The sequence below is a fragment of the Lepisma saccharinum genome, chromosome 24, assembly GCF_977018435.1.
Source record: "Lepisma saccharinum chromosome 24, izLepSacc3.1, whole genome shotgun sequence".
NCBI lineage: Eukaryota > Metazoa > Arthropoda > Insecta > Zygentoma > Lepismatidae > Lepisma > Lepisma saccharinum.
The window spans coordinates 40,562,515-40,583,731 of NC_139252.1; the positions used below are offsets into that span (position 1 = coordinate 40,562,515).

Below are 21,217 nucleotides of genomic sequence, written 5' to 3' on the forward strand. Positions count from 1 at the left end.
ACCTCGGTCCATCGGAGACACTGAATGAACTGGTGACATTCATCCTCTGGGCCCTAACCTACACCATTTCTGGGTCACCTTGAATTTAAGATGGTACAAGCCAAAAATGCTTTATTAAATATTCAGGGTGTTATCCTAAAAAAATGTGTACACACTTTAACAGCTTATAACATACAACATTTTCTGGCATTTTCCGGTTTAATCCATTTGAAATAACGGGTGAAGCCAGACTAAGCTTTGAACAAATAAAATTTGTGCTGCACGAAGTGTGTAAACGCAGATAGTAAGTGTAAAGAAGATAGAAGACAGAAGTGTAAAGGTAGTTTATACTCTGTCCCGGTTGCGATTTTTTTTTTCCAGTCAACTTGTGAATGCGGGTTCATTTTTTGCTCTCTGATTGGCTGTTGGAAAGTTACAGTGCTCTGATTGTGAGAATATCTTATTTCCTATTTTCAGCGCAAATTTGCTGCTATCTAACCTAACCTAACTTAACGTACAGCGCAAATAAGATATTCTCACAATCAGAGCACCGTAACTTTCCAACAGCCAATCAGAGAGCAAGAAATGAACCCGCATTCACAAGTTGACTGGAAAAAGAAGAAGCGCGTCGCGGTTATCTCTAGAGCAAGCGAACGAAAACAAGTATCTGCGCAAGTAGTGACGTGAGACGGCTCCGCCAATGAACACGTGAGGAACGGGATTGCGTGGAGGGGGGAAAGCGACTGCAGTTATCAGCCTTGCTCCACAGATTCCGGGGACAGAGTATAGGAGAGAATTTCAAGCAGATCTACCTGTAGCAGTGGCGTGCGTAAGGGAGGGATGTTGGCTGGTGGTCATAATCGGCCCAACATTCCATCGAAGGCAGGAAAGCGTTGCAAAATATATATACGTAACCCCCTCCCCCTTTCGAAAATCCTGGGCACGTCACTGCCCTACGGAACTTACTAAGCTTACTATCATTAGAATTGAAGCAGATGGAAGTGTTCAGAATGTCAGCAAAAAAAATCCTTCCGGAAGAAAACCAAGAAGACGAGCCGTACAAAGCAAGAAAGGTTGATAGAAACTTATCACAGGAGCGGCAAATAGGTCGAGAGATAGAAATTTCAAAATTAAGCATCCATTGCATTTTGAAGCACTGGTATTGAAAGAGTTACATTCCAAGAAAAACCCATGCTCTCAGTACAGTCGAATCTTAGAGTGCAGTTTTGTTAATTGTTTAGCAAGATGTTCCAAACAGATGGATTCGACGAATAGGTCCAGAAGAATGCCCTCCGCGTTCACCACACCTCACGCCACTAGACTTTGAGTATAGGGATACGGTCCATGAAAGATTAACCTTGCTTTGCAAAACCGGCAAGATTCGACGAATTGAAGGCACTGATTGAACGAGAATGCGTCCAGATACCGAAAGGAATAATTTTTCATGTTCGCGATTTCATTGCTTTGCGTTTCCAGCAATGTATGCGCTAGAACGGTCATCAGTTTGATAACAGGCGTTGACAAGGGAAAATTATTCATGTCTGTAGATTATTTTACATTTTGAAAGTGAACTGCATGAAGTTATAATCGTTCAAAATGTGCATACATTTCTTTGTGACACCCAGGAGTTTCAAACTCTAGTGCAACTTGCGCCAATAATGATTATGAACTCTTGTTAGGAAAAAAAAATAGTCCACATAGAATCACATTGTTTTAAAAATCTGAAAAGAAATTTGAATGTTTTTGGAAAGAAATATTTCCCAGTTACAACCTATTTACAAACCAATCTTTTCTATTGCAAAATTTGTGATCGGGTGAATTTTAGGTGACACAATTCATTATTAAAATCATAGATAAATATTTAACATTAGAAATTTGAAAAGAGTGTAATTTAGCATTTTTAAAGCATTAATACTAAATAATTTCACATTGCACGTTAGATTTATACCCCTCGGGATTTTGGTTGTGCCAGTACAAATCCAACTCACGTCACAAGAAAATTCCAGAACACAGAAGAAGTGCCTCACAGGTCCACCTATATATTTGTATCTTTTGTTGCCACTATTGGAATACACAAAGCAATTAAAATGTCTTTATTTTTAGTGTCACTCATCGAGATTAAGGTAAGGGTTGATGTCTGTGCGTGTGTATGTGTATTATTATAAATAATATTCCTTGAGTTGTTGATATCTATTTTTACAGATAATCACCTAAGCTAGACTTAATAGAGCAAAAAATTAATATATTGTATTCTAATTGCACTTTGTGAAACATTAAGTAATTTGATTGATTGATTGATTTGTTGTTGCACAGTGTAGCTAAGCGGGACCGGACCTACAGTTTAAAGTGGGATCCGAAGCATTTGTGTCTCCACCGGGTATCGAACCCGGGACCTCCTGGATTACAAGGCGACGACGCTGCCACTGAAACATTATGTAAGAAGAGAGTTACAATAATAATAATAATAATAATAATAATAATAATAATAATAATAATAATAATAATAATAATAATAATAAATTCTTTATTTCCGTAGATTCATATCCAAGGGTGTGGAAAATGTCATACAATACTAAATATTACAAATGGAGTAGGATTACAATGAAAAGAACAAAATGCAAACACAAAAATACAAAAAAAAACATATGGGTTAAACAGTTATAAGTGTCACATACTAAAGTTGTAAAAGATAAATATAGGAGACATACAATATCAAAATAATTTAAATGCTTCAATTTACTAATCCAGTTTAATTATTTAAATTCATTGAGATTATATAGAGGTATATCTGTTAAATACTGTTTAATTGCTTTCAGTTTCTTGTGAGTTTCTGTAATTTGTTTGATGTGTGTGGGAAGTTTGTTATGGTATTTTATTCCTGCAACATGAGGTGATTTGTCTGAGAGAACAAGTCTGTGTGCTTGCATGTGGAAGTTCTCTTTTGACGTGTGTTATGCTGATGGACTTCCGAATTTTCATCTAATTTACGGTGTTTTAGTACATATTCAATTACTTTATGAATATATAGGGAATATATGGTCATAATTTTATTTTCTCTAAATAATTCTCTACATGAGTTTCTAATTGGTATTTTGAACATATACCGTATTGCTCTTTTCTGTAGAGTAAGCAATCTTTGAGTGTATTCCTGCACAGCTCCTCCCCATGCTATTATGCAATATTCTAGGTATGGATATGCAAGTCCATAGTATAGATTTGTGTTTATTTCAGACACATGATATTGTGTTAGGAGTTTTAGAAGATATAAGTTTTTCCCTACTTTTTTGCATACATGGTCAATATGATGCCCATCTTAATTTGTCATCAATAACTAAACCTAAAAATTTAACTGGATTTTCATAATTGATTTGATTATCATCTATTTGAAAGTTTATATTATCAAAATTGGGTTTATTTCCAGGATTGAAAGCCATATACATTGTTTTTTGATAGTTTATATTCAAGTTATATGAATTTAAGTGCTGAGTTATTATATTTACTGATATGTAGGTTTGTCTTTCTAATTGTCCTTGTGTATTTGCACTGCAAATTATGGTTGTGTCATCTGCGTATGTTAAAATATTTGTATTGTCTGGAGTGGGTAAGTCGTTGGTATATAGTATGAACAGTAGCGGGCCTAGTATGGAGCCTTGAGGGACTCCTGTTTTTGCATATTCAGTGTCAGATATAGTACCAACAGAAGCTATTTAAAGATATTTTGGTACCGAAATTTAATGCAAGATGTACAATATCTTAGTTAAATACTGCAAACAATGTTTTGCTTCCCTTAGAAATTGTTCATGCACTAATTCTAGACATTGACTAGACATTCAAGCATATATAGGATGTGCCTAAGGTGTAATGTAAATAACTTAGATTATCCACTTCTGCAGTGTTCCAGTTGGTAAGACTGTCACGTGAGAGACCAGGTTTGATTCCGGGGTGAGTGATTGCAGGTGGGATCAATGTCTCTGCATGGAATGGCTCTGAGGTTCACCTAACCTACTGAACGAGAAGTAAAGGCAGTTGGAGCATGGTGATGATCACATCACATCCACATATGGCTAAGATTGTGAACGTGTGAGGTCCTACCATATGTATTCATGGCACGATGCAAAGTGCATAAGCTTTACCTTTACCTTTTATCACATTCAGGAATAACAATGCTTAAGTGCAATACTTCTCGTCTAGCAGTCAACAAACAAATCCACTGTGTCATTATTTCTATGGTGTCGGACTTAATTTATTAGGAATAATGTAACTTATGGCTAAAAAATTAAAATGCGCTAAAAAAAACATTTCTTGATGTCTTTACAACTTAAAACAGTCCAAAATGTTTGTGGGAAAGCTGGTTGAGAATACACTAAGGTATTAAAAACCTAGTTAAGCTATTTCCTGATATTATTTATCTCAAAGTTTATGAGACATGTGAAACATAATCTTTCAGTTAGGTTGTGAGTAACCGGGTATTCAACTTTTTATTTTTATAATTGTCAGAAAAGTGCATTGCTTTCTATTTCCATCAATAGACTTAACATTATTTTATGACACAAGGTATCAAATTCCTCCATGGCTGGGGTCTTGTAAACAAATGGTTCGATATATGATCCATTTGAAACTTACCATGTTAGTAGTTAGGATAATGCAGAAACAGTATACTTTTCTAGACATGTGAATGGGTTAGGGACTCAAGGATTATGGCCCCAGTGACCAAATAAATAAACAAATAATTAAATAAATACATGATCATTTGACAGACAGTGAGCCTCGATGGCATTTGGTTATTCTGTTGTGACTGCTACAACTTTTCAGTTCTCAAAGTGAAAATTCCTTTGTTAGTGTGGTTGGAGGGGTTCGAGCTTGGGAACAAGTGAGGATGTTTGTGTGGTTCAATATGAAGACAATGGAGTAGGTTGTGGGATGCTTATGCAAATTATCAAATTTTATCTTGAGCCGCACCTGGTCCTAGACTCCATACCACATATGGTTTATTTTGAATGAGGCTAACATACAAGGCAATGAAAACCATGAGAATAAGTTTCAAGTCTTAAGAGTTAGTTTCAGTTTTATGGGAATAGTTTTCACAAACTTAAATCTTTGCAAGTAGACTCATAACACGTATATTATTAATACGAACTTTGTTTCTTTATTGACTAAAATTATTTAATTGGTGCAATGTATAAGAAAGATGTATGTGCATTGTGCAATGTATCAAGATGTTGAGAAAATTAAAGAATTTGAGATGCTAAAGAAACAAAAGTTCCTATTAATCACATTTTTTAAAATTGTTTTCACAATGCTTTCAATTAAAATTTAAACATGGGAACTAGATTTCTTAACTTAAAATAAAACAGGTGTAATAACATATTCTTACAGGTCCATTGCAGCCATCGTAATGCTCTTTGGGGATTTATCGCTTCTTGTTGAGTCCAGCACCTTTGATGTTTTCTCAGCAGATGCCATCTTAGCAGTGTTGGTATCATTGACTGGTAAGTGTAACTCTGACATCAAAATTTTTGCATTTGGTTCATATGCAATGTACTGAAAGACAATAATATCTAAAACACAAAAACCTTTGAAATGTAAAGTCTGAAATATTATTTCTTTGCAATTCTTTGTGTTACCAAAGTTGGACATTTTATTTTTATTTTATTGATATTTGTTTGCCACAAACTTCCATCTCTTTCAAAATTATTTGTTTTAATCTTGTCCAGAATTACTCTTGTACCTCCCTGGTATTGTGTTTTTTTGCAGTTTTCTTTTCAATTCGTTTTTTCTTTCAGTTTGCAATTTAGTTTACAGTACATGACTGGATATCCATAGGAAGTCCATGGAATATCTACAATATCCATTGATCTCATCTGGACCTTGTGGATATCCTATGGATGTCCCTTGGAGATTTGTGCTGTATGGAAAGGTGGAGCCTCAGCCACCACAAAATAATCCTCTCTCCCAGGCATTACTGGTCACCATTCTTCTTGAAGGTTCGCATAACCACTTCTTGTACACATTGACTGCTTTCCCAAAATATACTCTGAGTTTATGGATTATACATGTCTATATAAACACTATACTACCTTCAAGCAGGAGACAAAATGGGTTCCATAAATGTTGGTATGAAAAACCAAATACAGTGATTAGAAGTCCAAAGAATTCATATGAATTAATGATCAGTTACAAAGATGATGATTACAATTGGTATTACTACATCATATCTTTGTTCTTTTCCTGATTTTTAATATCTAATTTAATGCCATTTAATAATCCATGGTTATGTATTGCAGCTGTGTTCATTGCGTACCACATAAGATATGGATGGTTCACAGTCCCAGAAGACTTTCACGATCACGGAAGACTGTTGGAGGAAGAAGTTGCTAGACCATTCCCACTTGTAAAGGAGATTTTCTCTAGTGAGCAACTAAAAATTAAAGACTCAAGGCTAGCACCTCCAAAAGAAAAAGTGTGTCCATCATGTACCAATGTTTTAGAGGATTCAGCAAAGAGTTCCACCATAAAATTGACCAGTGAAGGTGAGTATTTGATTCATTTCAGTTGATACCATCATAGTTTTTTGATAAAATAATATTACAGCATTCCGAGTTTTGTCTAAAGCTTATTTTGTGAAGGAAAAATTATGAATCTTCTATTGTATTAAAAATATCTGTTACTTACGGTGTTTTCATTTGCACACAGATGATAAGACATTCCAGTCCCCCATCAATATTGATGATGCTCTTGTTATGCCAGTCTTTTGGAGTCCACTGCTATGGGTCAACTTCACAAACATACCAGACCACATGTTCTTAATCAATACTGGATTTGTCGGTAAGTTTCATGATTTAAAGTAATTTATATAGTAAGAATGTAAGATTGACTGTAATGTCCTCTATTGTGTCATAGAAGTGATATCTAGCAATTAGATGATGACAGCATTGATTGCTATATATGATCCCCCATTTAAATAAATGCATTTTTAACTCAAACAATACATGGAGAAAGCAGGTGATGAGAAATCATTTTCAGAGAGTAAATAAGAATAGTCTTCATAATGTTTGCTTAAACATGTGGCACTTTTTGGGTCCCCAAAAATTATTTCCTTCACTTGAAGTGAAAAATGCTAGCGGGAGGGATGCCTGATTGAGATGCTCCTATGGTTTAACACAATGACAGTGAGATAACTGGGGGATGCTTTGTAAAAAAAATTGCTAGCTGGCGGATACCATCCCCTCACATCCCCCCTCCCTTCGATCACTGATTATTTCATGTTGGTAGTAGATTTTCTTAGATATCACTTTTTATTGTTGCTGATATGGAAATGTAGCTACAGTTGCGCACATATTGGGGACTGCGCCAGGCCATATTCCTAAGATGAAGGAGCAGAAACCTAAACAAGCCTGGCCAGAGTATATCATGAGAAGACGGAACATTACGCGGAGACTCAGAAAGCTCTATCAAAAATCCAAGACGGATAGAGACAGAACATTCTATCTAGAGAAGTACCGAAACTCCAAATGGAAATACGGTAAGCTTATTGAACAGTACAAGATCAAATCCTGGGCCTGTCTAGTACAACGGGAGATCCTTCAAAATCCTTGGAGCATGCCATACAAAATAGCTGCCCAAAAAAAATCACAGAAATTCGTCCCTGTACCATTTAAGAAGAGTGACAATACATACACAAGCTCATGGCAGGAGACAGTAAGCTTCATAATGGATGGACTACTACCATTGGACGATTCTGAAGAGGACACACCAATCCAGAACAACATAAGATCTACAGTTGATGTAACCTATGAAAATCCTACACTGGTGATACCGTTTGCACAGGAAGAAATCGCCGCGTTGATCGACAGATTGAAAAATGGCAAAGCCCCGGGTCCTGATGGAACTCTAAACGAGTTAATCAAAATTACTAAAAACCAACTTCTCGGAGGTTTACAGACAATCTATAACCAATGTCTAGCAGAAGGGATTTTTCCTGAAGACTGGAAATTAGCAACGTTAGTGCTTTTCTTAAAGGATACCAAAAGAGATCCATCCAATGTAAAATCCTACAGGCCAATTTGCCTCTTGGATGTCTTAGGCAAAGTTTTTGAGAGGCTGATTACAAAGAGACTAAACGAAAGACTAACACTAATAAGGAATTCCAGCAAACAGTATGGGTTTATTAAAGGACGCTCTACTGAGGATGCGGTCAATCGTGTGATAACATCTATAAACCAAACTCATTATAAGTATGTTACTGGAATTACAATTGACATTAGCGGAGCGTTCAATAATGTATGGTGGCCATACTTACTACGAGAACTAAGGAGGTTGCAGATTCCTAAGCCTCTATACAGCTTAATCTGTGATTACCTGAAAGACAGGAGAATACAGTTCGTTTGGGGACATGAGACGATCTGCAGGAGTGTCAACAAAGGCTGTCCTCAGGGCTCTGTCCTGGGGCCAGTCCTTTGGAATATAACCTTGGAACCACTACTGCTGGCTCTCAGCAGCATGGATGAGATCATAGATAGTGTTGCTTATGCAGATGATCTATTAATCATAACCGGATCGAATAATCGCAAAGGTTTGGAGTTCAATGCTAACAAGATCTTGAATCAAGTGGCCATTTGGTCTGAGGAATCTAAGTTGACCATAGCTAAGGAGAAGACATATCAAATCCTCCTTAAGGGAAAACTGGCTCGAGCGCCTATATTCAAGTTTCAGAACTCTTCAATTAAAAATGTTCAAGTCATCAAATACCTTGGAATTCACATGGAAGCTCAAATGAGCCTAAGAGCTCATGTGAACAGTGTTACAGCTAAGGCCAAGTCAGCTTTACACAATATCTTAAACATTGGTAATACTGCATTTAAGATACCATTCAAGATCGCAATGCTGTATTATAAAGCGATATTTGTTACAACTATATGTTATGCAGCGTCTACTTGGGCTTTCCTTTCTAGGAAGAAAGTTGTCCGGGACCGTCTGAGATCGGCACAGCGCAACGTCTTGTTGAGAATTCTTGGGGCCTTTCGCACAACGTCAACTATGTCAACTATAGTGCTAGCTGGTGTCTTGCCTCTTGATTTTGAGGTTCAAAGACACGCTTCTAGATATTGGTTTCGGAAGGGAGACCAAGCTAAGATATTCATGCTGTTGGGAATTAATGTGAATACCATGCAGGACATTGACCAGGTTCTACAAAGCAAATGGCAACAAGAGTGGAGACAATACTCGGGATCAGTACACACGAAGCTATATATGCCTGACGTTAAATTCTGGACAATGAACTCACTCTTTAAACCAACTAAAGGGTTGATACACCTCATTACAGGGCATGGCCCTTATAAGGCATATTTGAAACGCTTTGGCCTCAGTCTAGATGACCAGTGCCAAGTATGTAAGACTACTGATACTCCAGAACACGCTGTGTTTTATTGCAATAAATTTCAAGACCCCAAAATAAGGGAACTTAGAGCTAAGCTAGAACCAGACCTTGTAAGACAACAACTTACTTGTCAACGAACCTTTCCTACAATTAATGCTTTGGCTGAGCTGATATCTACGCTTGAGGAAATGGAATTCAAACACCATCAAGAGTCACGAGTCCGACAAGTGGTTCCAATATCATCATTTATTGAAAACATGGAACCCACTGGAACTAAGACTAGATCGAGCATGAGACTTGCTGCCCAATTAATGGGAGAAAGCAGCTGTGCACAAAATAATTGCTTAAATGAAATAAGATAGTATGAAGAAGGACCGGCTTCCCTGAATAGAAGAAAACGCTACATTACATCCCTCAGAAGAGAACCCGACATACGAGAATTGGATGACTGAAACCAATATATACATTTCCAGTATCCAGATGCTGTCTACCAGTTGAGGACTGCGAGTAGAAGATTGAAGACAGAAGAGGAGGCTTGAGAACTCCCTATTCTTCGGGGATGTCTCTTCAATATAACTCTTATGAATATCTACTTGTCTTCTGATCTAAGGATTCCTCATCAAGTGCCATTATTATTCTCTCATTTATGGGATCTAAGGGTTCCTCGAATATCTTATTCTATATTCTCATTCTTATATTGTATTCTTATATATTCATTATTTTATTTCTATGTTATATGTATCTTTATATTTCATATCTTGCTTATTGTTTGGAGCTACTCAATTTCACAATATTAATTTTTCAAAAACGTCTTGGTTTAAATCTTAGGTACCAAGACTCAGAGCACTTGCCTCTTCTCTCTTACGTACCTTCTGACCTCTCCACTTACCAAGTTAATCCTTATATCCTATTCCGGGATACGGATACCACACTCAGATAAGATCAAGAAAGAAGATCTGAGTGAGAGGGTACCAAAAGTGAGAGTGGCGAGTGGAGGCGGAGGATCGCCGCTCCGTATCCCATCCTGTTGCTGATAACCAACTGTTATTCACACACTCTTTCTTCACAAAAGGAAGTCTCTTGCATTGTTCTTTGTGCTTAGCCTAAAGTGGCAGAAAACAAAGTACAATAAACTATATAAATAAATAAATTTTTATGTAAGTATGTATTGCAATCACTATGGATGAGAAGTTTATGTTTTCTTGGTTCATGTACTTCGCTCATTAAGTAATATATAATATTCATAATCACAGAAGAATTGCTTGCCCCTGCAGAGGAGTATTTATATCATGGCATAATACCAGTGTCAGCTTGGTGGGTAGCAAAGCATCTTTTGCCCTCTCCAAAATTAATTTGAAGCCAGTACCACCGTCAGGGGTCCTACGTTCGAATTTTGGGTAAAGCAGGTGGATGTGTGTTTGTCTCTTCATCTATTTAAACAGTTCATCATTCCATCCTTATTACATGATCACTCTAGTGAGATAGAAAAATGATGTAAAATAACCAAAATAGTATCAAAAAATCATCACTGTTTCAAGTTTCAGAATGGGTTTTAAAAATTCTGTGGTGCAACAGCCCTTTGAGCACCAAGTCCTGCGAAGCAAATTTTCACCAGGTGGCATGTGGTCAGCATGACAGCACATACTACTCCCTTTCTAAGCTAAAGTAAAGTAATTGAATTCCATGGTGCAACAGCCCTTTGAGGGGCAAGACGTGCCAAAATAAATTTCAATGGGTGACTCAAGGTCAGAGATCGCTTCTGTTTCTTTGCTTTCGAAACAGGAACCTTCTTTTTTATTTTCAAGTTGGTTAATTGACAGTGAATCAGATAACATGGGAGGATACGCCACTGGTCTGCTCACATCAAAGACAAGAGAATGAGTCATTTGTCTATGCAGGAGTCCCTACTCTCTTTCTACCATGTTCCAATGTTGCCACTCTTCTTCTCATACTCTTTCATGCCACACTCTTGCCTTCCTTTTCTTCCTGACTGTACATCATCACTGGAAATCTTTCATGAATTAAAAATGTCTAAAGCTGTATTTAGACAAATCTGTGCTGTAAGAGCCACCTCATTGGCTGAACACATCCATCAAGACTTTGGTGTAGTCTTAGCCTTGGCACAGGTGTTCGTTTGTGAGTGTCCCTTCATCAATTTTAATTAGCCTAAAAGGGCGTACAATAAGAATTTTTTTAAAAAAATACAAAGTCTCTGATCTCAGAATTTTATTTTGCCAATTCTATTCTTAGAAATTTGAAAAAGGTGTACTTTGACATTGCAGCTGAGTTGGACTGCATCTGGGACAACCAGCAGGATGTTCCCTATCTCTGTGGAGGTCCTCTGGGTGGAGACTATATCTTTTCAGGCATAATTTTCCATTGGGGACAGAAGGACAAGTCTGGTAGCGAACATACCATCAACAATCAGAAGTAAGTTATAATATGTAATATAGTAATAAATTGGTGAAACACGTAACATGTGTTACGTTCCATGATTTAAAACTGGAAATATTGATTTAGGTGAGAAATAGATTTGGGTGTGCATGAAGATGAATTGATAATAATGCTACATGTAAATGGTTTCCACAAGTAACATACCACAGGAAGTTTCGTGAATCCTGCTCTCTTAGAATATAGACATTGGATATACAAAAATATGATAAAATGTGGCACTTAATATTGAAGAAGAAACTATATTTCCCTGTTCTGTACAAAATATCTGGCCATGCTTCTAGTTTGAGCAGTAATTTGCCTCAAATACTCAAGATACTTAATACATTGGATATGCTTTGACAATGTTAGGGGATTGCTGTGTGAAATTGCAAGGTGAGAGGAGGGGAAAGTTGGTAAGTCTCTGGGTTCCAGTTTCAGAAAGTAGTTTTGATTGATTGATTTTGTATATTTTACTTCGCCTTTCTGCCATTTTTCGCTAATCCCAAAGGTGAGGATGAATGATGATATGATGAAATTGATGAGGAGATACTAACAAAGAACATCCATTCCTATGCTGGGATTCAAACCCAGGACTCCTGGCATTGTAGCATACTTTGATAATCATACCGCACAGAGGTCAACTTTCATAAAATGGGCACTTGTCTATATGATAAGGATAGGTTTTGCAAAACAACCCTTTGAAGGTGAGAACTGCAATTTAGCTTCTCGATGGATGACGTCTGTGGTGACATTGTGTATCGAATTCCATTGGTGCTGTTATCGAGACCGGGGTATGGTTCTTGTAGTGCATTCCTGCAAAGGTGAATATAATATCGAGTGATTATTTATTAAAATTTATGCCACTGAAGTTTTTCAATGTTTACATGCAGATTCCCAATGGAAGCACAATTGGTATATTATAACAAAGAATGCAAGACTCTGGATGCTGCTGTTAGGAAACAGGGAACAGACGGATTGGCTATCATCTCCCTACTTTTTCAGGTAGGAATATTCTAATTTCTGTTTTACACAAGTATATCAGAAGCATGCAACTTTACAGAAGTAAGAGTATGAATAGTGTATGTTGTTGTTGATCCCATCTGCACTATAATTAAGACAAAAAAACAACAGATATGTATATGGAAGTGTATATACAGAGGATTAATGACTAAGGTTCAACTTTCAGTAGGTCAAGCATAGTAAAATTTTAAGTTATTATAACTTACCATCAACATGATTTAACTCTTGATATATTTAATTACTTGTTAGTAGATTGAGATAAAAGTGAGATGCTTCGATTTTTGGTGGGGTTGATATATCCAAGCTGTAGGAAGGTAAGACATAGAACTGTGCTGCATTCAGTGATGTGCCCATGATTTTCGAAAGAGGGGAGGGGGTTACGTATACTTTTCTTAGTAGTCAGCCCTCATTTTGACATCTTCTCTTGTCTTTGACGTTTCTTTTTTTTTAGGAATGTGGGGCAACAGGGGGGGGATTATGACCCCCACTACCCACCCCCCTTGTGCACGCCACTGGCTGCATTCATCATATATTGGTATAAATGATTGTTAGTGTTGATTCTCAGATGTGAAAGGGGGCTGGTATGGAATACCAGTGCATACCATCTGTATGTATGCATGTATCAAACTAATTAAAACTCATATTTGGGTGTCAGGCACGGATCCACGGAGAGGGTGATCGCCCCTCCCAACTGTCAGTTTTTGGATGTATTATTATGTCCAATATTTTTGAAGACTCAATTGTTCCGTCTTCTATCAACAAGTTTAACAGGCTCGAGAATATTATTTTAAAGTTTGATTTAAGATAACTTATGATCAAGATAGGCTAATACGAACTGAAACTACAGTTTAAATTTGGATCCGAACCACTGTGTAATATGTTTCAGAATGGAATCGCACTGAGAATAGGCTTTTGTTTTCTTTGCTTATTCACTTTATACCTCATACCTGGTCATTCAGTTTACATTGTGACAATAGGAGGAATTATGATAATGATGTACAATAATAACCATTTATTCCAGCCTCTGACCTCTATTTTTGCAAAGCAATTATTTAATTTATAGAACATGAAAACCAGCTTGGTTCCTGTTTACAGCATAAATATATTGTTTATATATAACAGTGGAAGTTTATGTTAGAATTGATGCTTCTTGAGATGAGACATCCAAATGAAATTTGGGCATTTACAGGATTTCACCAAGGGTCAAGTGAGGAATTTCCCCCAAAAACACTGCTCCAGTTTGAAGTTTTCATGTTCCTGCAATGATTGCCGGCTGAATATTGTTTTGTCCTATCTCCACTTTACGTTGGAAATGGAGTTGATAATGTTATCATGTTCCATACATGTTAATATGTGACATTCCAAATTGACGAATCTGGCTGTCAAGTAATGTGAATTATCAACAACAGTAAAATGGAAGTGAAAAACTTGCTGTTATCTATGGTGCTTTGGCTCGTTTTCAGCCCAGTTTCTCCAGTTTCTGATGTGAAGGATGGACTCTGTGTGCTTTTGGATACTATCCTGCCATTTGATCCTTGGTATTCCTGCAGGTTTTCTTCCTCCCATGTTTCCTCCTAGCATCTTCTTTAGGATCCGGTGCTCATCCATTCTAGCTACATGGCTAGCCCAGATTAGTATTTTTATTCTTATGTATATGGAGAGAGGTACTTCCTTATAAAGTTTGTAAATTTCGTCGTTATATCTAATTCTCCACTCTCCTTGTGATTGAATAGGGCCAAAGATCCTTCGTAGGATTCTACGCTCAAATGCATCAAGTTTGTTAGCATCTTGTTCCGTAAGAATCCATGCTTCACATCCATATACTACAATACTGCGAATGAGTGTTTTGTATAACATCATTCGAGCTCTCCAATTAATATCTTTTCATCGGATTAAAGGTAATATCGAGAAGTAAGCCTTATTTCCTGTTTGAATATGTGCTTGTATTTCTGCTATTTCTTCATTTTTATCATTGAGGTTTCTACCTAGGTATGAGAAGTTGTTGGTCATTTCGATGTTAAAGTTTTCTATTACCATGCTCTGTTCACAGTTTCTTCTTTTCCTTGACTGGATTAATATATTTGTCTTATTCTCGTTTATTTTTAGTCCAACTTTCTTGCCTTCCTCATTCAGGTTCTTAAAGACTTCCTTTACTCTTCTTAGTGATCTACCCATGATGTTAATATCGTCTGCATATCCAACTATTTGTGTAGATTTGTATAGTAGAGTGCCTCTGGTATCAATTCGTAGCTGCCTGATAACATATTCCAACACCAGGTTGAAAATGAGTGGGGCCAGTCCATCTCCTTGCTTCAGCCCTTGCTTTACTTCAAAGATGTCTCCCAATTCTGCTTGGATGCGTACAGAGGCAAAGGTACTCTTCATTCTCTATCTATGGAGTCATAATATTGCTGGAAGTCAACGAAGATTTGAAAGACTCTTTGTTTCCTTCCCAACACTTCTCCAATATCTGTTTTACTGTAAATATCTGGTCAATGGTGGAGCGACCTTTTCAAAACCAGCCTGGTATTCTCCTATGATTGTTTCTGCATATGGTTCCAATTTGCTTCTTATTATTGATGTGAATATTGTATATGGTGTGCATAAGAGTGAAATACCCCTATAGTTCTTACATTCAAATTTGTCCCCCTTTTTGTATATTGGACAAATTATGCTTCTCTGCCAGTCCTTAGGCATTTCTTCTCGATTCCATACTTCTGTTATCAATTGAAACAGTGTCTCTCTGAATTTGATCCCTCCATTTTTTCCATAGCTCTGCTGTTATGTCATCTATTCCTGGAGCTTTATTGTTTCTTTGGACTTTTGAGACTTTTTCAAATTCTTGCCTTGTAGGGGGGTTCACTGGTTTTTCATTTTTCCTGGCAATTCTTTTCCTGCTAGTTTCTTTGTGGGCATTCACTGACTGTGTTGAATTTAGTAGTCTAGAGAAATACTCTTTCCATCTATGTTTGATTGTTTCCTTATCTCCCAAAAGTAGCCCATCCTTATCTTTACAACAATTTGTTCTGGTTTTAAATCCTTCTTTGATTGATCTTACTTCTTTATATGCCATATATGTATTGTTGAACTTAAATTGTTCTCCAATATAATTATTTTCTCTGTTATATACTTACTTTTCTTTTTTTGGCATATTGTGTGTACCTCTTTATTCCATCTATCTAGTTCTTGCTTTTTCCTCCTTGCACCTCTGTATGTTCTTACATCTACTATGTTTGATGCCCATCTTTTTTCTATTAGTACATGATCTATTTGATTCAGTGATGATCCATCTTGTGACATCCATGTCTGTGTATGTATTTTCTTGTGTGAAAAAAATGTAGATCTGATTACCATATTCTTACTTGTTGCAAAGTCTATAAGCCGTTGTCCATTGTTGTTGCATTCTTTACGTAGACTGTGTAAACCAATTGTGCCTTGGTAAGCTTCTTCCATCTATTTGTGTATTTAGGTCACCCATAATCATTTTTGCATCATTAGATGGTATAGAGTCATAAAGTTGTTCAAGCTTATAGTAAAACTGGTCATTTGTCAGTTCATCCTTGTCCTCAGTTGGAGCATAGCCATTTATAATTGTCATGTTGTACAGTTTTGTTTTCACTCTTAGAGATGCTAACCTGCTATCTACTGGGGTAAATTTCAAGATACTATCTCTTAATGATGCATCCAGTATGAAGGCCACACCACCTTCTTCCCGGTCTCTTGATTTGCCACTACTAAATATTGTGTGTGATCTTGTGTCCCAGATTTCCTCTTTGCCAGTCCATATTGTCTCTTGAATGGCAGCTATCTTCACTCTGTAAGCTAGGAGTTGCTTTGTGAGTGTCCAATGCTCCAGCTTTCAGGAGAGTTCGAGTGTTCCATGTACCAAATTCGTAGTCCATTTTTCTGCACTTGTTTCGTATTTGGTTGTTCCCATCTTTCCAAGGCTTCTGTTGGGGTTTTGAAACAATGTGCATTTTATGGGGTCGGGTTGTCAGCCCAACCCCCAACCTGGAGGACCAGGTCTTTGATTTCGGGGTTTCCATCCCCTAGGATGGTTGCTTTTCATAGCTTCAGAGTCCATCCTACCCCTGGTTTTACATCAGAGTTTCCCTCTCCTAGCCTTTGGGTAACCAAATCCCTCTGTACAAGGCAGCACAGTCTTCCCACAGCAATCCTGGAGGGCTGATCGGTTGCTTCTTAGTCTGGCTTATCCCCCTCCCCCCAGCCTTCCCGGCATGGGAGACCCTACTGGTAGCTAGCTCTGCTACCGCCGGTATAGCCTGGTGGATCATTGAAACACGCAAGCTCCACCACCAACGACAAGGTCCTGCAACCACTAGGTGGGGGGAAAACTTGTACACTATAGTGTATTCAAAATCCACATACGTCAAACTTCAATGAAGCTCTGCTGAAACATACAGCTGGCATAATTTGTACCAGTCTTACTTGTAATTATTAGTTCTTTATAATAATTAACGCAAATTACCATGATTTAAATGAAATTATATGAATGAAATGTGTAATTTTAAGCTGTGCAAGCCCTCCCTCTAAACTTCCCTGGTTTTCCATGTGTGGCTGTGCATGTGCACAAAACATGCTATACAAGTTGTAGCTTATTTTGAATAAAGTAACTGTAAAAGTAAGTTAGTGTTCAAATTACTAGTAACTGTAGCTGAGCTACTTTTCAAAATAAGCAACTCTTACAATGGGTTACTTTTTTTAGTGAAATTGTAACTGTAACTCCAGTTATAACTCAGCATATGCTTAATTTCAGCTTAGCTATATAGACAACATTGCCCTGGATCCACTCATTGACTATCTGAACTCCATTGTTGAGACTGGGTCTAAGCAGAAGATCAAACCATTCCCCTTGAGCTGGCTGCATGCACCTTTTGACAAGCACTACTACTCCTACTTTGGCTCACTCACTCTGCCTCCGTACACCGAGATGGTCACCTGGATCGTGTACTCCCGGCAGGTACCTATATCTTGGCGCCAGGTATGTTTGATAATCGTAAAGGTAGATCAGTGGTTCTTAAACTTGTTGTTTCAGGATCTGTTCACATTCTTGAAAATTACACAAGTATAGAAATCTTGCCTTGAGTGTTCAACTCAGCTGGCTTGGTGGCTGAGCATGTTAAAAGGTCGACTATATATACTGCCCAGGCCTGTAGCTAGAATTGATATCTGGGGGGGGGGGGGGCTCATGGGTTATCAGGAGAGGCTTTGTAGACCAAGTCCATTTTCGAAAGTTTAACAGTATTAAATGAAGGTAAATTACATGTGTGTGTGTGGGGCGGGGGGGGGGGGGGGGGGTGCTACGGACCTGAAGTTCCTGGGTTAGAGCCCTGACTTGGACTTTGTGAGTTTCACTTTATCATTTGCATGTAATCATCACTTGAGACTGGTAGAAAAATAATGAAAAAAATAAATTTAAATGCAAGTTTTCATCTCAAGAACTTCATTTGAGAGTATGATTTTCAAGCTTACCAAGACACAGATGTTTCATTAAGTTTATTTAACCCAATCCTTGTGACCAGTAGCCAACACATAAGAAAAGGAGGGGCGTGATCTATAAAATTCCTACCCATGCCCTTTATATTTCAAGTATGTATATGTGTATGTATGTACATGTACATACATTGTCTAGTATGTACATTGTACATACTTCAAATATATGTATGCCACTTTAATCTTTCTATTTGTACTCGCTATGTTGACAAAAATGTTTGATACCAGCTAATCACCCACCCACTAGATAGGGTGTATGGAGTCTTCACCAACAAGTGTGTGCTGACTTCCCTGGCAGTGGTTAGCACAGTATGATATGAAGCCAGTGTTTTTTTAAACCAAATCAATCAATCAATCAAACTATTGATTAATACTAATTGAGTTATTGTTTAAAGTTCACTTTATGCACACATAGGCTAATCTGGACCTACAGTTTAAAGTTAGATCTGAGCCACTGTGCAATGTGCCTCCACCGGGAATCGAACCCGGGACCCCCTTGATTACAAGGTGACAATGTTACCACCACACCATCAGGGAGGCCCTGGAAGATGACCAACTGGAAGATGTAGATAAGTGATGTCAACTTACCAAAATACAATCAACAAATACAATCATTATTGTGGCTGTAGACTAATTAAGACAAAAGAGTATCTGTTTTATTGATGTTTCTCACTAGTGGAGAGAATGAGGCAGCTGGGGGAATGCTTACCCAAATTATTTAGCTAGGGGGATGCTTTACACACATTTTCTTAACTCTAAGAATAGCATTCTCCATGAACCACCATTTTGTTTCTCAAATATAATATAATATTTACGCTGTTACAAACAGATGTCATTAGGTGAGAACATGCTTTTTCTTTTTTTCATCCCTGAGTGTAATATACAATTGTTTATGTTTTATTAAATAATAATAATGTAATACATTTATTATTTATTCAGTTTGGGATCCAATTGTGATGAGAAATTGTATAAGAAACTGTCATAGTATTGTGTAAAAAGAAATGTGCAAGAAACACAAATAAAATAGAGTAAGTGGTGTATTTTTATTATTTACAATAAATAATGCTCACACATAGTGTTAAGTCATGCTATAACTACAATATATTTTCCTGTTTTTCTGGATTGCAGTTGCTTGAGTTTCGAAAGCTACGATCAACAAGTGGCATCATTACCCAGAACAGTAGACCAGTGCAACCCAGTAACGGACGCCCCATTTATCACTGGAAGTAAACCATAAGTAGCTCGTTGTATGTTGTCTGTAGAGGAAGCTGAAGGATGGGGTGTGTCTAGCCTGGATGACCATTTGCAACTTTGTGTACTGAGGAAATGATGTTATGGTAAAACTGATGATTTGTAAAGGAAAATTGAAGGGGGGGTTGTGGTGTATTAAATATAAATTATGTGGTGTGATATTTCATTATTTGCTATGAAGTTGTTTTTTGTGAAAGTCATTAAAATTTAACTTTATATATTAGTAATTTTTTCTCATGCACCATGAAAATTAATAATAATACTATATATTTTCAGGAAAGAGATGTACTATACCATTACACTATTTACCTTCTAATCCAAATTCTAAACATCATGATTCTCACCACATTACAAATTGTATCATGCCAATCCATGTTGTGATTGGTAGTTGGAAATTCTTATTTGAAGTAAAATAATAATTTTTGAGTATACCTTCCTGATAAGATGCATAATGGCAATGCTGTCACCTTATAATGAAAGTCATGGATGCAATCCCCAATTGAGCAATTGAGATATATTACACAATGGTTCGGATTCCATTTTAAAACACTGTCTCATCAGGCTATCTGAGTACAATGGATGTAAAAGATACTTTCCAAGCAAAACATATTTACATAATGAAAGTTTCTGGGTTGGTGGTGCCTTGAAATTATATCTCTCAACACAGCACAGAGCATGTCTAATTTTTATAACCACAGTGATCTGGTTGGTATGGATCGGACTGCCACGTGGCAGACCCTGGTTTAATTCTGAGGGTGGGTGATCTCTCAAGTGGAAATTTTTCTTATGATGTTTCTGTATAACCAGCTCTGAGCCTCACCAAGCTTGTAATCACTGGGTAACTGGGGAGAACCCTGACAGGTAAAACCAGCTGTACTGTGGTGCTGATCACATCACCTCCAGCATGGACAATTGGATAGTTTAACTTTATATTTTATGGCCCTAATCATTCTGTGGAACTCGGAACACTAAACAATCCGTTTAACACTTTTAAATTTTCCTCTCATTTTTCTGATATCAAATTAATTTTGCAATTAAAGAAACATATGTGAATTGACATCAAGTTTGGTTTCTGAACTACACTAGAAAGAGTGCCAGAAAATAAAACATATTTTAGTGTTTATTTTTAACAAAATTGATTTATTAGTCAAAAACAACGTGGGGTACCTATTTTGACAATTCCAATACAAAACTTAACATTCCTCACTCCATAACCATTACATAACTTACAGAAATTTATTTTCATCACAATTTGACACTCAAACTAGCAGATGCAGACCCTACTGCTTCATCCAACTAAGATGGAGTAAAACTGAACAAGTGGCTAAATGAGATCTTAATAATTTTAGAAGTACAGAACAGAACAAATAGCCTTCTTTTAATTCCACTGGAAATTTACAGGAAAAACACATCATTCATGATACTTCACTCTCTACACTAGTTTATGGGATGTCATTAATACACAGAATAATTAACCATGAAAAAACTAGATATGTCCTAATGCAAAATAAATAATTAGTGAAACAAAAGGATGAAATCCATCTTGTTTAGCCACACAGAGATATCACAAAAATATCGTCCACTTCTTTACCATGTAAATTTGCACTTTTAAACCATGACCTTGAAAACATTTAACATGTGAAA

The 21,217-nt window shown here is 37.0% G+C and overlaps 2 protein-coding genes across 3 annotated transcripts in view; one reads left to right on the forward strand and one right to left on the reverse strand.

Moving 5' to 3' along the window:
* Window positions 1–21,217, reverse strand: part of LOC145978159 (uncharacterized) — a 97,507-nt gene that overhangs the window by 36,817 nt on the left and 39,473 nt on the right. Inside the window, exon 8 of the mRNA XM_083110598.1 lies at window positions 5,354–5,520. Coding sequence (XP_082966724.1) covers window positions 5,354–5,520 — 167 coding nt within the window. The remainder of the gene's footprint in view (window positions 1–5,353; window positions 5,521–21,217) is intronic.
* On the forward strand, window positions 2,004–19,754 carry LOC145978360 (carbonic anhydrase 1-like). Of its 2 annotated transcripts, none has more exons than XM_083110959.1 (8): window positions 2,004–2,102; window positions 5,356–5,468; window positions 6,264–6,509; window positions 6,673–6,804; window positions 11,638–11,785; window positions 12,679–12,790; window positions 17,586–17,810; window positions 19,451–19,754. In XM_083110959.1, exons 2-8 carry the CDS (start codon window positions 5,375–5,377, stop codon window positions 19,550–19,552), a joined length of 1,059 nt encoding a protein of 352 aa, XP_082967085.1. In that variant the 5' UTR covers window positions 2,004–2,102; window positions 5,356–5,374; the 3' UTR covers window positions 19,553–19,754. The 2 variants fall into 2 exon arrangements, with proteins under 2 accessions (XP_082967085.1, XP_082967084.1); XM_083110958.1 differs by lacking the exon at window positions 2,004–2,102 and adding an exon at window positions 4,227–4,347.